This window comes from Xenopus laevis, chromosome 5L (assembly GCF_017654675.1).
Source record: "Xenopus laevis strain J_2021 chromosome 5L, Xenopus_laevis_v10.1, whole genome shotgun sequence".
NCBI lineage: Eukaryota > Metazoa > Chordata > Amphibia > Anura > Pipidae > Xenopus > Xenopus laevis.
The window spans coordinates 38315903-38332311 of NC_054379.1; the positions used below are offsets into that span (position 1 = coordinate 38315903).

A 16409-nucleotide genomic window follows, 5' to 3' on the forward strand; every position below is an offset into this window, starting at 1 on the left:
GAGGTACTACCCAACAACTCAGCAAGAGTGCTGTTACGCATGCTCATGTTCTATGCTAAAAAAGTAGTGATTATATTCTGGACGGGGGGACCATCCCTTAACCTTTTGGAGACAGTTTGTGGATGGAGCCAAAGAAACTCAAAAGAAATGAGGTGGGCATATGGTTTGATAAGATTTGGGGGGACTGGTTCGATCAGGACTCCCTGGACACTTAGCCTGTGCTTTTAATGTGGATGCGACCTGCTTTATACAACTAAATAAAGTCTCATACTTATCAACAACTATAACTTTAAGTGATTGTACTCTGCTGTCTGTATAAGGCTGCACTCGACCTGAACCTAACCCTATGCCAGTTTATCAGACACTGTATTGTGTTGGTCTGTTTGTGTTGTTGTTAAAATTAATAACATTTACCGTAAAAATGTTATAAGGCTTTACCTGTTGCATTTAAAATGCAATTTCTGGGAGACACCATCTAGACTTATTCAAATTTAAATCAATTGCTTAGTCAGCAGCATAAATCATAGTTGACGGTGCTGTTCTTTGTAGCTCATTGCTTTTAGCAAAACAGACAAAGCGATATTGTGAGTGACAAAGTTATCAATAAGCTTTGTACATAGCATCTCTCTTAAATAGCAGCCATCTTGGTTTCAATTAACTCTACAACATATTTTAGAGATACTCTTAGGAGTCTATTTCTCTTTAGAAATGTAAAGCTGGCACCTGTAAATGTCTTCCTTCTTTCTACAGATTCTCCTGAAGTGACCATTTACTTCACACTAGATGGAAGCAAACCAGAACTGTATAAGAAAGTTGGCTTCAGAGAGAATAACACATTAAAATACAAAGGCCCCTTTATGTTGCCGGATGGCAAAATAACTGTCAAAGCACTAGCTGTTAGTAGGTAGGTCTCTTCTTGAATACAATTTTACAAACTGTTTGCATTGAACACAAAATTGGACAAACAGCCATTCAATTTCTGACTCATTTGAGACAATCTGAAAAACTTGTACTCTGTTACATGAACACAGGCCAGTTTTGGAGCCATAACACACTCCTGAGCACCATGAGCCTTATAGTGGGAATACAAGAGTACTTGTAGTAGTACACTATGGGGCAGATTTATTAAGGTACAGGTTGTGTTTTCCATGAAAATTCAAGTTTTGGAGTTGGGTTTTTTTGTCAATTTTTTTCAGGTTAAAAAAACTTACAATTTTTGAGATTTATTATACCCCAACCCTGGAAATAGCTCAAATCCAAAAATACACCATCTAAAACCTGTCAAGGTCATGTAGGAGTCAATGGCAGAGGTCCCTTGAACCATTTCATGATGTTCAAGTTTGTTTTTTTCCCCTGAAAACTCGGATGGATTTAGTGGTTCAAGCTTTTTTCCCGCTGAAAACTCAATCAATTTGAGTTTTCGGGTTGTTTTTTACAGTCAAGTTTTTTTTTAAAATAAGTAACCATTCCAGTTGTGAGTTCATTCGAGTTCATTTGAGGTATATGAAACTCTAAAATTCGAAAATTGCTAAATAACCCCCTAGGTGGGACTCTGAGGCAAATGAAATAAGTGAGTTTTTTTGTAAAGATGCTCTCAGAATGCTGCTTAATATCTGAAGATTTAGGTGGTTTATAGAAATGATTTGTTTTCAGCTGTTATGTAATTTTTTTAGAGATGGCCGAGAAAGTGGGACAGTAACAAAAGTGTTCATAGTGGAATACGTACAACCAGAAATAGATTCATCTGATGAAGACAATGATGAGAACTTCCTTAAAGATCTCTCCAAGCAGGTATTGTATTCCATACCTTATAATAGGGAGGGGCTCTCCTTGAATATGTGTGTGTGTGGGGATAGATCGATAGATAGAAAGATATATTATACCATAAATACTGCATTCACTGGTAAATTTAGGCTATGTCACTATGATACAGTAGCCATACATAAAAGCTTAAACACCCAGATGGGACACTGGCAACACATGATTACATGATTAAAAGTCAAGTACTTATTATTCCTTATATTCAATTAGACTCATTACATGAAGCTATGCATCTTTTTCACCACCGGGTGTTATATTTACTAAATATTCTTTAGTTCACTCATGCATAAGTTTCAGACAAATACCTGCAATTTTCTATATAGCTATATATGCTATTTTGTACTCCACAATAAAGTGTATTGAATGAGGTCACATTGGGACTCCCGGCCTAGTGTAAAATATAATGACATTTAAACTTTTGCTTTTATACAAGTCATGGGACTCTGCTGGGGTTTTGTTGGATGTAAAGGCAATTTTGCAGCAAGTCTCCAGAGCAAGCTCTTGGGGACTAAAATTCCCCTGCAGCAGGAGGTGGGTACTGAGGTTCAATACAGGCACCCCCTGATTAAAAAATCCAGCATGAGCTGCAGTACAAATTTTCACTGGTCAGCCACTGGTCAGATTACGTCCGTTTTTTGCATTTTGATACAGTTTTCTGACTCTTAAATGACCCATTATGATTTCTGAAGTTTCTCTCTCCATTCTAATCCATAACTGTAAATAACTTTCCTTGTAGGATATTGAAAACGGCTTTTCCTCTCTCAAAAGCCAAAAGAAGAATGAAGCAGTGGAGAAAATATCTGCATGGGATGAAACAGTACAAACTAATGGTATATCATTTTAGTGACTCATTGATATTTTGCCTAGAACATCTAGGGTAGTGCAAAAGGAAGACAGGGCAGTGTTTTGGTCTGCCATTTTTGGGAAATAGTTTAAAAGCTTTAACAGCAATTACATTTATAAAAAAATCTTTAAAATCATTGAAAATGTTTAGTTTGAAGTATATTGGAAACATTGCTTAGACAAATTACAGTTTTTTAGTGGAGATTCCTTTTTAGCTGTACACCAAAACATAGGGGATAGTTAGGTAAGTGAATGGAATTAGCTTGTGACATTTCTAGAAGCTGTGACGTTAGGATGTGTCTAGTAATAATTTTGACTTCTCTTGCATAACACTTTTTTTTGCATCATTTAGGTCCTAAGGTAGATGAAAGGATTAACCGTAGGTCGTTCAAGGGTCCACGATTTATGAATAGTCGCTTAGGAAAATCAAGCCAAATGGAGGAACCAATATCAGCTCCTCCGACCCAAAGATCACAGGTACAAAGAATTAGCCTTTATCAGTTTGCATATTGCACAGAACAATCATGGATTAACGTACTCCTTTGTGAAACCCCTGGAACGGTTTTAACAGCCCAGCTGCGACACAGAAAAACTGGCACAGACATGTTACACTTTTGCTATATATAAGAATAGAGAGGGGATGCACACTCAATGAAGAAAATAATACTTGGTAAACAAAGATGTTATTTAAAAAATGTTTCCACTTACACTTAGGGGCAGATGTATCAAGGGTCGAATTTCGAGGGGTTAAATCCCTCGAAATTCGTCTGGGGAATAGAATCGAATAGGGAATTCGGGCGAATTTACGCGCTGGCGAATAGTCGAATGGGCGAATATTCGCCTGACGAATAGTCGAGCGATTGAATATTCGATCGAAGGATTTTCATTCAATCGAATGATCGAATGCCTTTTTATTTGATCAAAAACTTCGAAAAAAAACCTATGGAACTTTCCCATAGGCTTTTAAAAAAATTCGGTAGGTTTAATCTGGCGAAGTAGGCAGTCGAATGATTTTTAAAAGAGACAGTACTTCGACTATCGAATAGACGAATCATTCTAATTTACGCCAATTCGATAGTCAAGGAGCACAAAAAACACCTCAAAATTGGAGTTTTTTCCCTCTATTCATTCACCCGAGATTAGTGAATGTGCCCCTTACTCTTTTGCCACAGTACTTTTATGCTCTCTCTTGTTGTATGTCACCTCTTTCACTACTATGGGTCTTAGAGCAAAGAGGAATGTTTTGTTCACACAATTAGGTGTGCCCCAATACTAATCTGTTTATTGTTGGAAAAGTAATTTGGTGATAATTGTAAATAAAAGCATGTTTTAGGTGTAATTGTAATGTACTAAGAGTGACAGATTGAAAGAAATAATGAGGGGCATCTCCTAGAAGTGTACACCTTTTGTAATAACTTTGAATACTGTACAGGAGATTTTGCCTTGACAAAGCCAGCAGGCGAAACACGTGTTGGCACACTGGGAAGCGCTTTTTGTGAAGTCTCCTGGGCGCTTTCCTTATTTTTACTATTGCAAAATAATTTCCTATTGATTTTAAACCTTTGCGACCGCATTGATTCTTCTTTTATAATCTTACCTGTTATCCAATGGCACTGTGGGATTTGTAGTTTTATAGGGAAGATTAGCTCTCCGAATTATAAGATAGCAAGGTAAAATTGAGACTACAGTCCCCAGTGACCTACTTTCTCCTCCGTGTGGGGTCCCAGACTTAGAAAAATACAGGCAGCTAGAACTTGGGACTTCTCCACCTCTAACAATTTTCCTATTCCTCCTTTCTCTTTCAATGCTGGTCTCCTTTGAATAATTTTATGCAAACGTTTTTTAACACCCTATAACTTTAACGGGGGTGTATGGATTAATTATTACTCACCAATTTTCATGCAGTCTTCAAAGATTACCTTAATTGATTTGCAGCAATTTTAATGAATTTAGTAAAGTTTACTTTTTAACAGTTAATCAGTTATTTACAATCTTCTATAATGAATGGATTTTAATGTGTGATATATAATAATGAATTAACTTTAATCTCACCTGGGTCAATTTAATCCTGGTTATTTAAGTTAACTTCTTAATTTCATTTGAAGCACTAGCACTTTATAGCACAATATTAATTAATCCTGTTACATGATTTTTAATTGCTAATGAATTATTAGCACCTAGCACATAGCACTTTATTGGGTAACCCAGCAATGGCTGCCCAATAATTGAAGCAACACTGGGTTAGTAACCGTTAACGAAACTGTTAATAAACTCTGACACTGCTGCACTAATACTTGAATTTTCTTTAATTGGTGGCCAATTGAATAGAGAGGGGTTTTACTTCTTTTCATTTCTATAACACATTATTTTGGTAATCACACCTCTTTCGTTCGGAAAACGTATTGCTTTTTTAGGAAGGTACACTGAACAATTCTTTCTTTATACTGTATTTTATGTCATTTCAGCTGAATAGCAATGTGGAAGGGATTGTTAGAAAGAGTCTGACAAGTACTCAGACAATGAGAATCCAGAGAGCAACTGATTTCCTTAAGTAAGTTTATGCTTTTACTGGGGAATAAGAGTATTGCGGTGTGTGTGTGTGTGGGGGGGGGGGGTAGGGGCATGCACAAGGGTATAAAGAGCATTACAAGGGATTATTAATGTACACTGATTTTTTATTCAGATTACGAATTTACCATTTCAGGTTGTAAACTGAGCATTATATGGAAGGCCCTATTGAAGTATAATATGAGGTCTATGATATTGTTTAGTTTCTTCTAAAATACATCTTTCTTTTTCATAATCTCTTTTTATTTGCTGCCATTGAATGCTGATACAGTAAACCATTCAGTATTAAGTTGTAATATTTGCTTGTCCATGGATATTGCCTGACCATAAGGTTGGGGGTGCAATAAAAAAATCACCTCTGCTCTGCCCTAATATACCTCTTCCTGGCAGTTTTACCATAGCTACTCAAATTGCTATCCTGCAGTCACATCCCCTCCACTCTCTCCTCCCACCTTCTTCTCTTCAGTGCTTAACTTTCATTTATTTTTGTTTTTTACTTAAGTGCTTCTATGAGTGCTTGCTATTAATTAAAGGTAGGTTTCTTAATTTATAACATAAGAAAAATGTGTTAGTGCTATTCTTCAAAGTAGTGGGTGTCAGCTTTGAGCATGGCCTGTAGCAGGATGACTGGGCCACATGGAGCATTCATGCTGACAGTGCTTGGGTTTGCTTTTGCTTTTCCTGAACAGTGCCAAAGAGATTTTATTGTATATATTTTAGGACTGTAATGCCATTGATAAACTCCCTCACAAATTGAATCTAGTCACTATTTTGGGGCATTCTAAAAAACTTTTGTTACATTGAATTAGTGAAAATAATGCTGACATCTATATAGGTTACTAGTTTGTTTTGGTCCAAGCTCAAGTCCTGAACAGGTTCAGCCCCAGCTAAGGTCTGTATGGGCTGTATGGTCTATCACAAAACTTTGGAAAACATATTATTAGCAATAGAAACAGTTAATATAGCCTTTCCCAGATTTGGCCCTGTAGCCTACAGGATGTTCATCACCTTTAAGTTTTGTCAGTTTCTATTTTATCTTCCCAGCTTAGGGTGTAAAATTCTGCATAAGAAAAGTGATGTAAAAAAACAGAACTGTATGAAATTTCATGTGACTCACTGAAACTTGTGTATTATAATAAATAAAGTACCCCCTTTTGTGAAATATGAGGATATTAGAAGTTACCTCGTAGTAGTAGTAACCTTTATAAGAGCACTTGGCCTCTTGCTTTTATATAGTCATGGAACTCCTTGGTGACTTTTAGGGGGTTGTTTATCAAAGATCACGTTTAAGAGGTTTGTGAGGTTTTTTTATACCTTGAATGAACTCACAAATGGAAGGTTTTCTGATTTTAAAAAAAAAACTCGAATGGAAAAAAACTTGAATCCTTGAATTTGAGGGGAACAACTAGAAAACGGACAATTGAGTTTTTGCCAAAAAAAATGATTGAAGGGACCTCTGCCATTGACTTCTACGTAACCTCAATAGGTTTAAGCTGGAGTATTTTAGGATTCAAGCTATTCCCAGCTTTACGATATAATAAATCTCAAAAAATGTTAGTTTAAAAAAAGTTTTGCCTGAAAAATACCCTTGAAAACTCAACCTTTAATAAATTTGCCCATAATATGTTTATATTTTACAGTAAGGGGTACTTTATTCACCTTTTATTTTACACCTTTTTTTTAGGCATCAAACATTTTGCAGTTATTAAAAACACCCAGTTGAGGGCAGCAAATCATCAAGTTTTATACACATACAATCATTACTGCATTATCTTCATTATCATAATTTAGAGCAAATAGTTGGCTACAATTCATTTACTCCAATGGCTGGCAAATGGTTTGCTAGATTGTATCATATTATGGGTTGTACTAGTGGGTACAGTGAAAGCCTTTTACTTCTTGAAGCATATCTTTGAGCGGAAAACCTGACATTTCTACTTGGCTGGTAATGGAACACCAAAAAATACAAATATTTGAACTCTGGTTAGTTATTTAGAATAGGCTGAAAAGGAAAATATGCACTTTCCTTGAGTTTCATTAAAGGCCACTCTTACTAAGGGGCCGATTCACTAAATTCGAGTGAAGGATTCGAAGTAAAAAAAACTTCGAATTTCGAAGTATTTTTTGGGCTACTTCGACCATCGAATGGGCTACTTCGACCTTCGACTACGACTTCGAATCGAAGGATTCGAAGTAAAAATCGTTCGACTATTCGACCATTCGATAGTCGAAGTACTGTCTCTTTAAAAAAAACTTCGACCCCCTAGTTCGGCAGATAAAAGCTACCGAAGTCAATGTTAGCCTATGGGGAAGGTCCCCATAGGCTTGCCTAAGTTTTTTTTGATCGAAGGATTTAATCGTTCGATCGAAGGAATAATCCTTCGATCGTACGATCGCAGAATTTGCGCTAAATCCTTCGACTTCAATATTCGAAGTCGAAGGATTTCAATTCCTAGTCGAATATCGAGGGTTAATTAACCCTCGATATTCGACCCATAGTGAATCAGCCCCTTAATGTCAGTGTCCATTGCTTTGGATGCAAACTCACAAAGCAGAATTGGATCTATCACCCACGAATACATAAAGGAAACCATCTCAAGATTTCACTGTATAGCAAAGGCATTTATAATAGCTCATGGCTAGGATCACTACAGTAAAAGATGGTTAGTGTGCTTAGATTTCCCCACGTATTACTCAAGCATTCTCACAATACTACATAATTACAAAGAAGGAAAGCAATATGCACATATTGACCTATGCCCTTAATGTATACCTTGTGACAAAATCTTTTTGTTCAGGGTGTCAGGTGGTGCACCCTGAATACCTGGATGGTGCGGCTTTCTGTGCCAACCAAAACCAATGTGGGGCGGTGCTTCATTTGTGAAGGTTTACTGTCTAAGCACAGCAATTAGGTTTTTTACTTTTTGCTTCTTTACAAAGTAATCCTTGTGTGTTTTGGTCCTAGAGACAGTTTGGTTCTAGATATAATGTAGTTTAAAATGTTTGCCAAGTCTAAGGGGTTATTTATTAAAGTTCGAATGCCAAAAATTCAAGTTTTTTTTTCTATAAAATCCAAATTTTTAGTGCACATTTTTCAGCATTTATTATACCCCGAGGATTGAAAAAGTCAGAACCAGAAAATCCAGCATCTCAGACCTGCCGAGGACGTATTTAAGTCAACGGGGAAGTCTCAAAGATATCCTGATCTGTGCTTGGTTTCGTGCAATAATCTGAAAATGTTGTGGTTTTCGGGCAAAAATCCGAAAAATGTGTGAATTTTTCTAGTTTTTTTCCTGCACAAGAAATTTTCCGGAAAATCCCTTGATAAATAAGAGGGAATAACCCTTGCGGATTTGGTTGGAGTAGATTTCAGAAAATAATGAGATATTTTCAGATTTTGATAAATAACCCCCTAATTGTACCAATCCCAAAAACTATAATTAAGTTTGCATTGATATTTCATTAGGGATGCAGCTAATCCAGGATTCTAATCAGGATTCGGCCACGGTTCAACCTTTTTCAGCAGGATTTGGATTCCGACTAATCCAAGTGCCTGGTTAAAACGAATTAAAAAAATCGTGACTTTTACAAGGAAATTGAAAAATTCTTAACCATGCGCTGTGTGCACGGTTCTCTTTCTCCCTAATTTACATATGCAAATTATTTGCAAATGTGGATTTGGTTAGTTATTCAAAAGAGTTTTTCACAAAGGATTTGGGATTCGGCCGAATCCTAAAATAGTGGATTCGGTACATCCCTATATCTCATACATTTTTACTAGTCAGAAATGTTTCATCACAAGTACAGATATAATGGGTGATTTTTATAGCTAAAGCTGTCCAGTCTATATAACTGTTTACTGGGTGCCAAAAATCCCTGTTGCCTCCCATTGACTTTAATGGGAAACGCCCCAGAGTACCAGTAGTTACACTTTCAGGTTGTAGGTCTCCCATTCAAGTCTAGACTGCCATTGTGTTATCAATCTACCAATTAAAGAGGATATTTCAAAGAAACATACAGAATCTGTAAATGTATACTTGTTGCAAGGGAAGTTAGATTAGATAAAGGATATTACGGGTCAAATTAGCAAATATAAATAATATATTCATAGTATTAAATATTAAATTAAATATTCATAGTAACTGAAAATATATTTATAATTGGCTTTCTTGATTTTAGAAGCAGGAGCAATAAATGTTTCATCACAAGTACAGATATAATGTGTGATTTTTATAGCTAAAGCTGTCCAGTCTATATAACTGTTTACTGGGTGCCAAAAATCCCTGTTGCCTCCCATTGACTTTAATGGGAAACGCCCCAGAGTACCAGTAGTTACACTTTCAGGTTGTAGGTCTCCCATTCAAGTCTAGACTGCCATTGTGTTATCAATCTACCAATTAAAGAGGATATTTCAAAGAAACATACAGAATCTGTAAATGTATACTTGTTGCAAGGGAAGTTAGATTAGATAAAGGATATTACGGGTCAAATTAGCAAATATAAATAATATATTCATAGTATTAAATATTAAATTAAATATTCATAGTAACTGAAAATATATTTATAATTGGCTTTCTTGATTTTAGAAGCAGGAGCAATATTGAATTTTAATTTCCTACCCCTTTCAAATCTTCCAGGTGTCCTCACTGTTTGGCCAATCGTCCATCTGACCCATTTGCCCAATTTTGTCAAGAATGCGGTGCTCCTGTTCCACCAGTACCAGGGCCCCGTGTGCCACCCCCTGAAGGAGCTCAGGTAATTTAGTGGAAGTGCAGTACTACAGAGAAAATATTAGAGAGAACACAATTTCTCACTTCAATACATCTTTTCAAATAGTTAAACTCAGACTGCGATAGTGGGCTATCCTCAGCAATTCCCTTTTTATAGACACAGACATTGTACTAAAGGACCAGTAAGCCAAAAAAAGGGGTTTCTAAACATTTAAATGCAATATGCTGTTACTCTTCACCAGTACAAAGCAGAGGTGTAAATATGTATATATACACAGATAGATAGATAGATAGATAGATAGATAGATAGATAGATAGATAGATAGATAGCAGGGATACAACAAATCCAGGATTCGGTTTGGTATTTGGCCAGGATTTGGACTATTTCAGCAGGATTAAAATTCGGCCAAATCCTCGTGCATGGCCTAACTGAATCCTAATTTGCATATGCAGGAAGGGAAATCATATAACTTTTTGTCACAAAACAAGGAAGTAAAAAAATGTGGGGGTTTTTTCCACTTTTTCCCTTCCGTCCCTAATTTGCATATGCAGTTAGGTTTCAGGTTTGGTTTGATGTTTGGCAGAATCTTTCATGAAGAATTCAGTGATTTGGCCAAATCCCAAATAGTGGATTTGGTGCATGACTAATAGATATAATTATGCTGTATAGCAGTGGCATAAAAAGCATTAAAGAGTCAATCTAATTGACAAATTACAGAAAGGTTGTCTCCCATAGACTTCATTATACACAAAGAATTCAAATGTTTAAAAATGATTTCCTTTTGCTCTGTAATAATAAAACCGTATCTTGTACTTGATCCCAACTAAGATATAATTAATCCTTATTAGAGGCAAAACAATCTTATTGGATTTATTTAATGTTTATATGATTTCTTAGTAGACTTTAGGTATGGAGATCCAAATTATGGAAGGATCCCTTAACCGGAAAACCCCAGGTCCCTAGCATTCTGGATAACCTTTAGTTGGAAATGGACTGTACTACTGATAAACATTGATTTTGTGTTTCTCTGCACTTTGCTTGCAGATGGGTTTATGTGTAGAATGCAGGAGTATGGTGCCAATGAACACACCATCTTGTATCGTTTGTGAAGCACTGCTGCCACCACAGATAAAGACACACGCCAATATCTTTAAGGTAAAGAATGAATAAATTGTAAAGACTATGCCACGCAAGTATTTCCGTGCAGTTTATTTGCTTTTGGACCCAAAAGAAATGGAGAATAAAGAATATTTAGTGTTTTTTTTATTTTTTAACAAAAACTGTATACCTATATTAATAAACTTTCTTATTCTGAATGAAAGCTTTTTCTTTTCATGTTGTCTAATTGTTTGTAAACTCAACAGCTAAGTCTCTATTATTTGCATTATCTAATTTTGGGGGCTGATTAACAATTGTAGGTTGAACTGGCATTTTATTTTTGAAGAAAAAATAGTGGAAAAATAGCCTGCTCCAAAATCTAAGTTTAAAGTTGAATGTTGCCGTCTAGTGATGGGCGAATTTGCAAAAAATTAGTGAAACGGCGGCGGCGTCTCGTTTTTGACGCCGGCGCCCATTTTTTGACGCCGGCGTCCGTTTTTACCGTGAATTTTCGCAGGCGTTTCGCGAATTTATTCGCTGGCGGCGAATCACGCAAATTCGCCACGAATTCGCGCCTGGCGAATAAATTCGCCCATCACTATTGCCGTCTAGTGACAGCTTAGTAAATACTCTAAACTGTTACAATTTTGTAACATTTAGTTGATACATTTCTCAGCAGCATCTCTGTAGTATTAGCAACTATTGTATCAATTCTAACAGCTGCCTGTAATGAAACCCAGAGATTCTGCCCAGCAGGGACAAAGGTAAGAAATGTATCAACTAAATGTATCCATTTAGAACAGTTTTGGGGGGTCGGCGGCCCTCCCTCCCAGAGATGCTTTAGAAGGTGAAAAATTACACTTTACACTTCAATATTAGAAAAACTGTCACAAATAGAAAATAACTGGAAAAAGTCGTTATTTCTGGTCTATCTGAAAGCAACAAGTCGTTTGAAGGTGAAAAACCCCTTAAAGAAATTGCAGTATAAATAGAGGGCACACATAACATACCAGGGGTCATATATTTATTTATTATTGTATAGTTCCATCGGTCCTGGTATTGTAGTGTGTGTGTGTATATATACAGTATATATTGTGAGCTTTCGGTAGTGAAACCCATAACCACGGGCAGAGCCGGGCCACACTGGCCAGGCACCCTAGGCAAGCCAGCCAGTCGCGGCTCAGCATGCGCATGTTTGAACTTGTGCTTGTGTGCACATGCGCGAATTGGAGTTCATGCGCAGAAGCGGGAAAAAAAAGCGATAAAAAGTACAGAGCTTTATGCCCTAGGCACGTGCCTACTCTGCCTACCCCTAGTTATGGCCCTGGCCACGGCACAGTTTTCAGCACAGAAAAGGATACTGACAGCACGTTTAAATGCATCTTTGCTGGCTTTTATTTGGCACAAAACAAATCTTGAGCCCACTGGTTCACATAGGAAATCACAGTCCTAATTCACACCCTCACATAAACTCACATAAACTCATGTTTTTAGCCCTCACTGGCTTACAGCGGACACAACTCCCAGAATCCTCTCTAGGGCACACTCTAGAAACTCAGTCTCCTGGGAGGGTTTCTCTCTTCCTCTCCAGTCCTTTTGGAACTCTCTCCAACACAGGGGGAATCACACTCTTTCCCAGCTGCACACAAGCACTCTCCTTCCCTCCACTCAAGGAGGTTCTTACATTGCCCCTCACCCTCCTCCACTCCTCCAGACCAAGGGAGTCTCTAGAGGGAAGCTCTGAGGTTGTAAGACCTCGCCGAGAGGGTTTCCCAGTCTCTTACCTCCCGGGGTGTCTTGTCTGTTGATGTGCAGGCGCCCCAATTCTCCAGCATTGCCGCTGAGCTGTGTGATGCCGAGCATCAGTTTTCAGCGCGAGTTTTGAATTTTGGCACCAATTCTTCTTTGAAAGGGTCTGTCGCATTTTAACAGTGCCCAAGCTGGTTCCTGTTTACAGACCCTGCTGAAGCATTTATTCTATTGAAAAATGCTGTTTAATGACTTTGATTCCTGCTGCCTGCCTTGATCCTTTTGCCTGTTTGTGACTACGTTTTTGCCTCATCCTTGCTGGTACCTTATTACGGACTTGTTACTACCTTTAGGCACCAATTCCTGGTTGGTTTCGCAGCAGAGAACCCGGGGCCCCAAAAGGGTGACGGTGAACACCGGAATCCACAGGGATGTCCCTTGTGCGTCAGATTGTACCCGCTGCTTATATCTTACCTTACTTCTGTTGCATCCGACTTGACGCCTGCGTTTTTGTGCAGTGCATCGGATTGCACAGAAAACGCCTGTGTAGTCCTACCCTAATGGAGCAAGGAATGGAAGCCCACCCTGTTCTCTTCCATTCACTACAGGGTAGGGATGCACCGAATCCAGGATTCGGTTCGGGATTCAGCCAGGATTCAGCCTTTCTCAGCAGGATTCGGATGAATCCTTCTGCCTGGCCAAACTGAATCCGAATCCTAATTTGCATATGCAAATTAGGGGCGGGGAGGGAAATCATGTGACTTTTTTGTCAGAAAACAAGGAAGTAAAAAAAGTTATCCCCTTCCCGCCCCTAATTTGCATATGCAATTTTGTAAATTAGGGGTGGGAAGGGGGAAAACAATTTTTACTTCCTTGTTTTCTGACAAAAAGTCACGCGATTTCCCTCCCCGCCCCTAATTTGCATATGCAAATTTCTGATTCGGTTCGGCCGGCCAGAAGGATTCGGCCGAATGTATATATGTATGTAAACATTGTATACAAAAAGATGAATGTTACAAAAACAAAAGTTATATTTAAATGTTGTGAAACCTGTTTCTGTTTTTATGATTTAAAGGACAAAACAATCTGTCGTTTCTGTGGAACAGGAAATCCCATCAATTTGAAATACTGTGTGACTTGTGAGGCACGGCTACCAGAAACACAAACGGTACAGTCTACCACATGGTTTCTTGGCTTTTCTTTAGCCGTATCCACTCTATCAGATCAGACATATGATATTCAGTCAGTCAATGGCCATATCAATCAGATATGCAGTCTGCAACTCCACAACATTTCAGTGACCCACAGTGATATCCAATGTTTGAACTGAAGGCTGATCACCTTAAGTTTCTGAATTGAGAAAAGATTAGTTTGCTTATCTGTTGAATAAATATACTGACCAATGCAAAAGTAAACAAAATTTTGTAGCAATACTGAGCTATAGATTTAAATGTAAAAAAAAGATATAGCTGATTCATTGTGCTTTTAAATTCAAATTCAATAATTGCCTCATTTATTACCTGATTATTTTATTGCATATGTCAAAAGTTCCTCTGGAATATATATGGTAGAAAAGCATCATGCTCTGTATCTTGTTTCTGTTGTGAACTGATAGCCACGCATCAGAACGACAGTGGCAACTAAATCTTTCCAAACACATCCTGGTCTTATCAACCTCATATCTACCCACAAACTTGCAAAGCAGAAATGATTAGTTTAATCAATGCAAAATTAAAAATGGAACCGTCCTAATTGGAGGATACAAAAAGTATGTTTATCACGAACTTTAAAAAAAGGGGGTGGCATATAGACTAGTCTAATATGGGGTTCATTCTTTATTCAATGCTTCATCACTTTTCTCATGCCTCTATATTACAGGCAATATGGAGTGGAGAGTCTGCTCCTCCTCTTCCCAACAAAATGGAAAAAATGCAATCTTGTTCTAAATGTGGCCGTGTGAACCATTCTGATGCACGATTTTGTGACTGGTGCGGAGCAAAGGTATAGTTCTGCTTACAACCTACCTTGCTTGTCCATTCATCTCTCTCTGTTTCATAGATGATCAGGTCTTTTCTCCAAAATATCTTACCTTTAAAGGAACTGTTCAGTGTATTATATATCTATATCTCTATATCTATATCTATCTATCTATATATATATATATATATATATATATATATATGTGTGTGTGTGTATATGTATGTATGTATATGTATGTATGTATATATATATGTATATATATATGTATATATATGTATGTATATATAAATATATATATATATGTATGTATATATATATATATATGTATGTATGTATATGTATATATGTATGTATATGTATATATGTATGTATATATATATATATGTGTGTATATGTATATATATATATATATATATATATATATATATGTGCTTTATTCACAAATTCATCTCCAACGTTTCGGTCCTCTTTGGGACCTTTTTCAAGTAAGTACCCAACTTTAATCAAAACACGTGGCGGATGTAAGAAGTAATCTAGCACCCTCTAGTGAGGTTTTGGGAGAGTGTGTTACTACAACTACCAACAACCCACTACTACGATTCCTTTTATACTGCATTCTTATTTCTCCTAGCTATCTAGCGCTCACTCACATACAGACTGTGATATTGTGATAGTTCTGAGCAGCAGAAAAACCCTCTGTCAAGGTAGAATGTACAAAAAATACTAGCAACGTACTACATCATGCAGCACTAAGGATTCAAATGGTTCATAATACAGTATATAAAGCTGACATTGTGCTTATTGTTCATAACACTGCATTGATTTGTTTATATCACCAGCTGCTTTGATTACAGTTTGCTTGGGATTTTAGTATATATTTTATTTATTATATCCGTAATGTGTTTTGTATTTTTCAGCCTAGTTCCTCGGAAAGTTACCTCACTTGCTCTAAATGTCGTGCCAGCAATCATCCCTTCGCCAACTTCTGTGCCTCTTGCGGTGGTTACTTGGAGCCCCCAGCAAGATACTCTCCACTGCATAACAGGATGTTAAGTTCTGGAGAACGCAAAGCATTTTCAGTAAGTATAACATTAATACAATTATTGATTTATCCCTTATTACAATGTTTTTATTTAAAAACATGAAATATTTTCACCATTAAATGAAAAGGAAAGGTTAAAACTAAGTAAGCCTTATCAGAAAGGTCCACCTAAATATACCAGTAAACCCTCAAAGTAATGCTGCTCTGAGTCCTCTGTCTTTCCTTCTATTGTGTACACATGGGCTTCTGTATCAGACTTCCTGCCTTCAGCTTAAACCTCCTTGCCCCGGGCATGAGCATGCTCAGTTTGCTCCTCTTCCCCCCCCCCTCTGCAGTAATCTGAGCCAGAGCTATAAGTGATCAGGGAGAGACTCAGGCAGGAAGTGATGTCACACCAAGCTAATACTGCAGCTGCTATCCTAAACAAACTTTTTACTCAGGTATGGTAAAACATTCTACAGAATAAATATAGCATTCTAGCTTCCACTATTGCAGCTAATCTATGTATTGGCAATAAAATGCCTTTGTAGCTTTCCTTCTCCTTTAAAGGGGTGGTTCACCTTTAAATTCATTTGTA

General features: G+C 37.3%; 1 protein-coding gene across 5 annotated transcripts in view; it reads left to right on the forward strand.

Moving 5' to 3' along the window:
• Window positions 1–16409, forward strand: part of dzank1.L (double zinc ribbon and ankyrin repeat domains 1 L homeolog) — a 33491-nt gene that overhangs the window by 2582 nt on the left and 14500 nt on the right. For 4 of the 5 annotated variants that reach the window (XM_018262886.2, XM_018262887.2, XM_041562664.1 and 1 more), the window contains 10 exons: window positions 751–904; window positions 1674–1791; window positions 2558–2651; window positions 3017–3141; window positions 5130–5215; window positions 9870–9987; window positions 11008–11118; window positions 13886–13978; window positions 14689–14811; window positions 15708–15869. In XM_018262886.2, the coding sequence (XP_018118375.1) occupies window positions 751–904; window positions 1674–1791; window positions 2558–2651; window positions 3017–3141; window positions 5130–5215; window positions 9870–9987; window positions 11008–11118; window positions 13886–13978; window positions 14689–14811; window positions 15708–15869 (1184 nt within the window). The remainder of the gene's footprint in view (window positions 1–750; window positions 905–1673; window positions 1792–2557; window positions 2652–3016; window positions 3142–5129; window positions 5216–9869; window positions 9988–11007; window positions 11119–13885; window positions 13979–14688; window positions 14812–15707; window positions 15870–16409) is intronic. The other variant, XM_041562663.1, reaches the window with a different exon arrangement.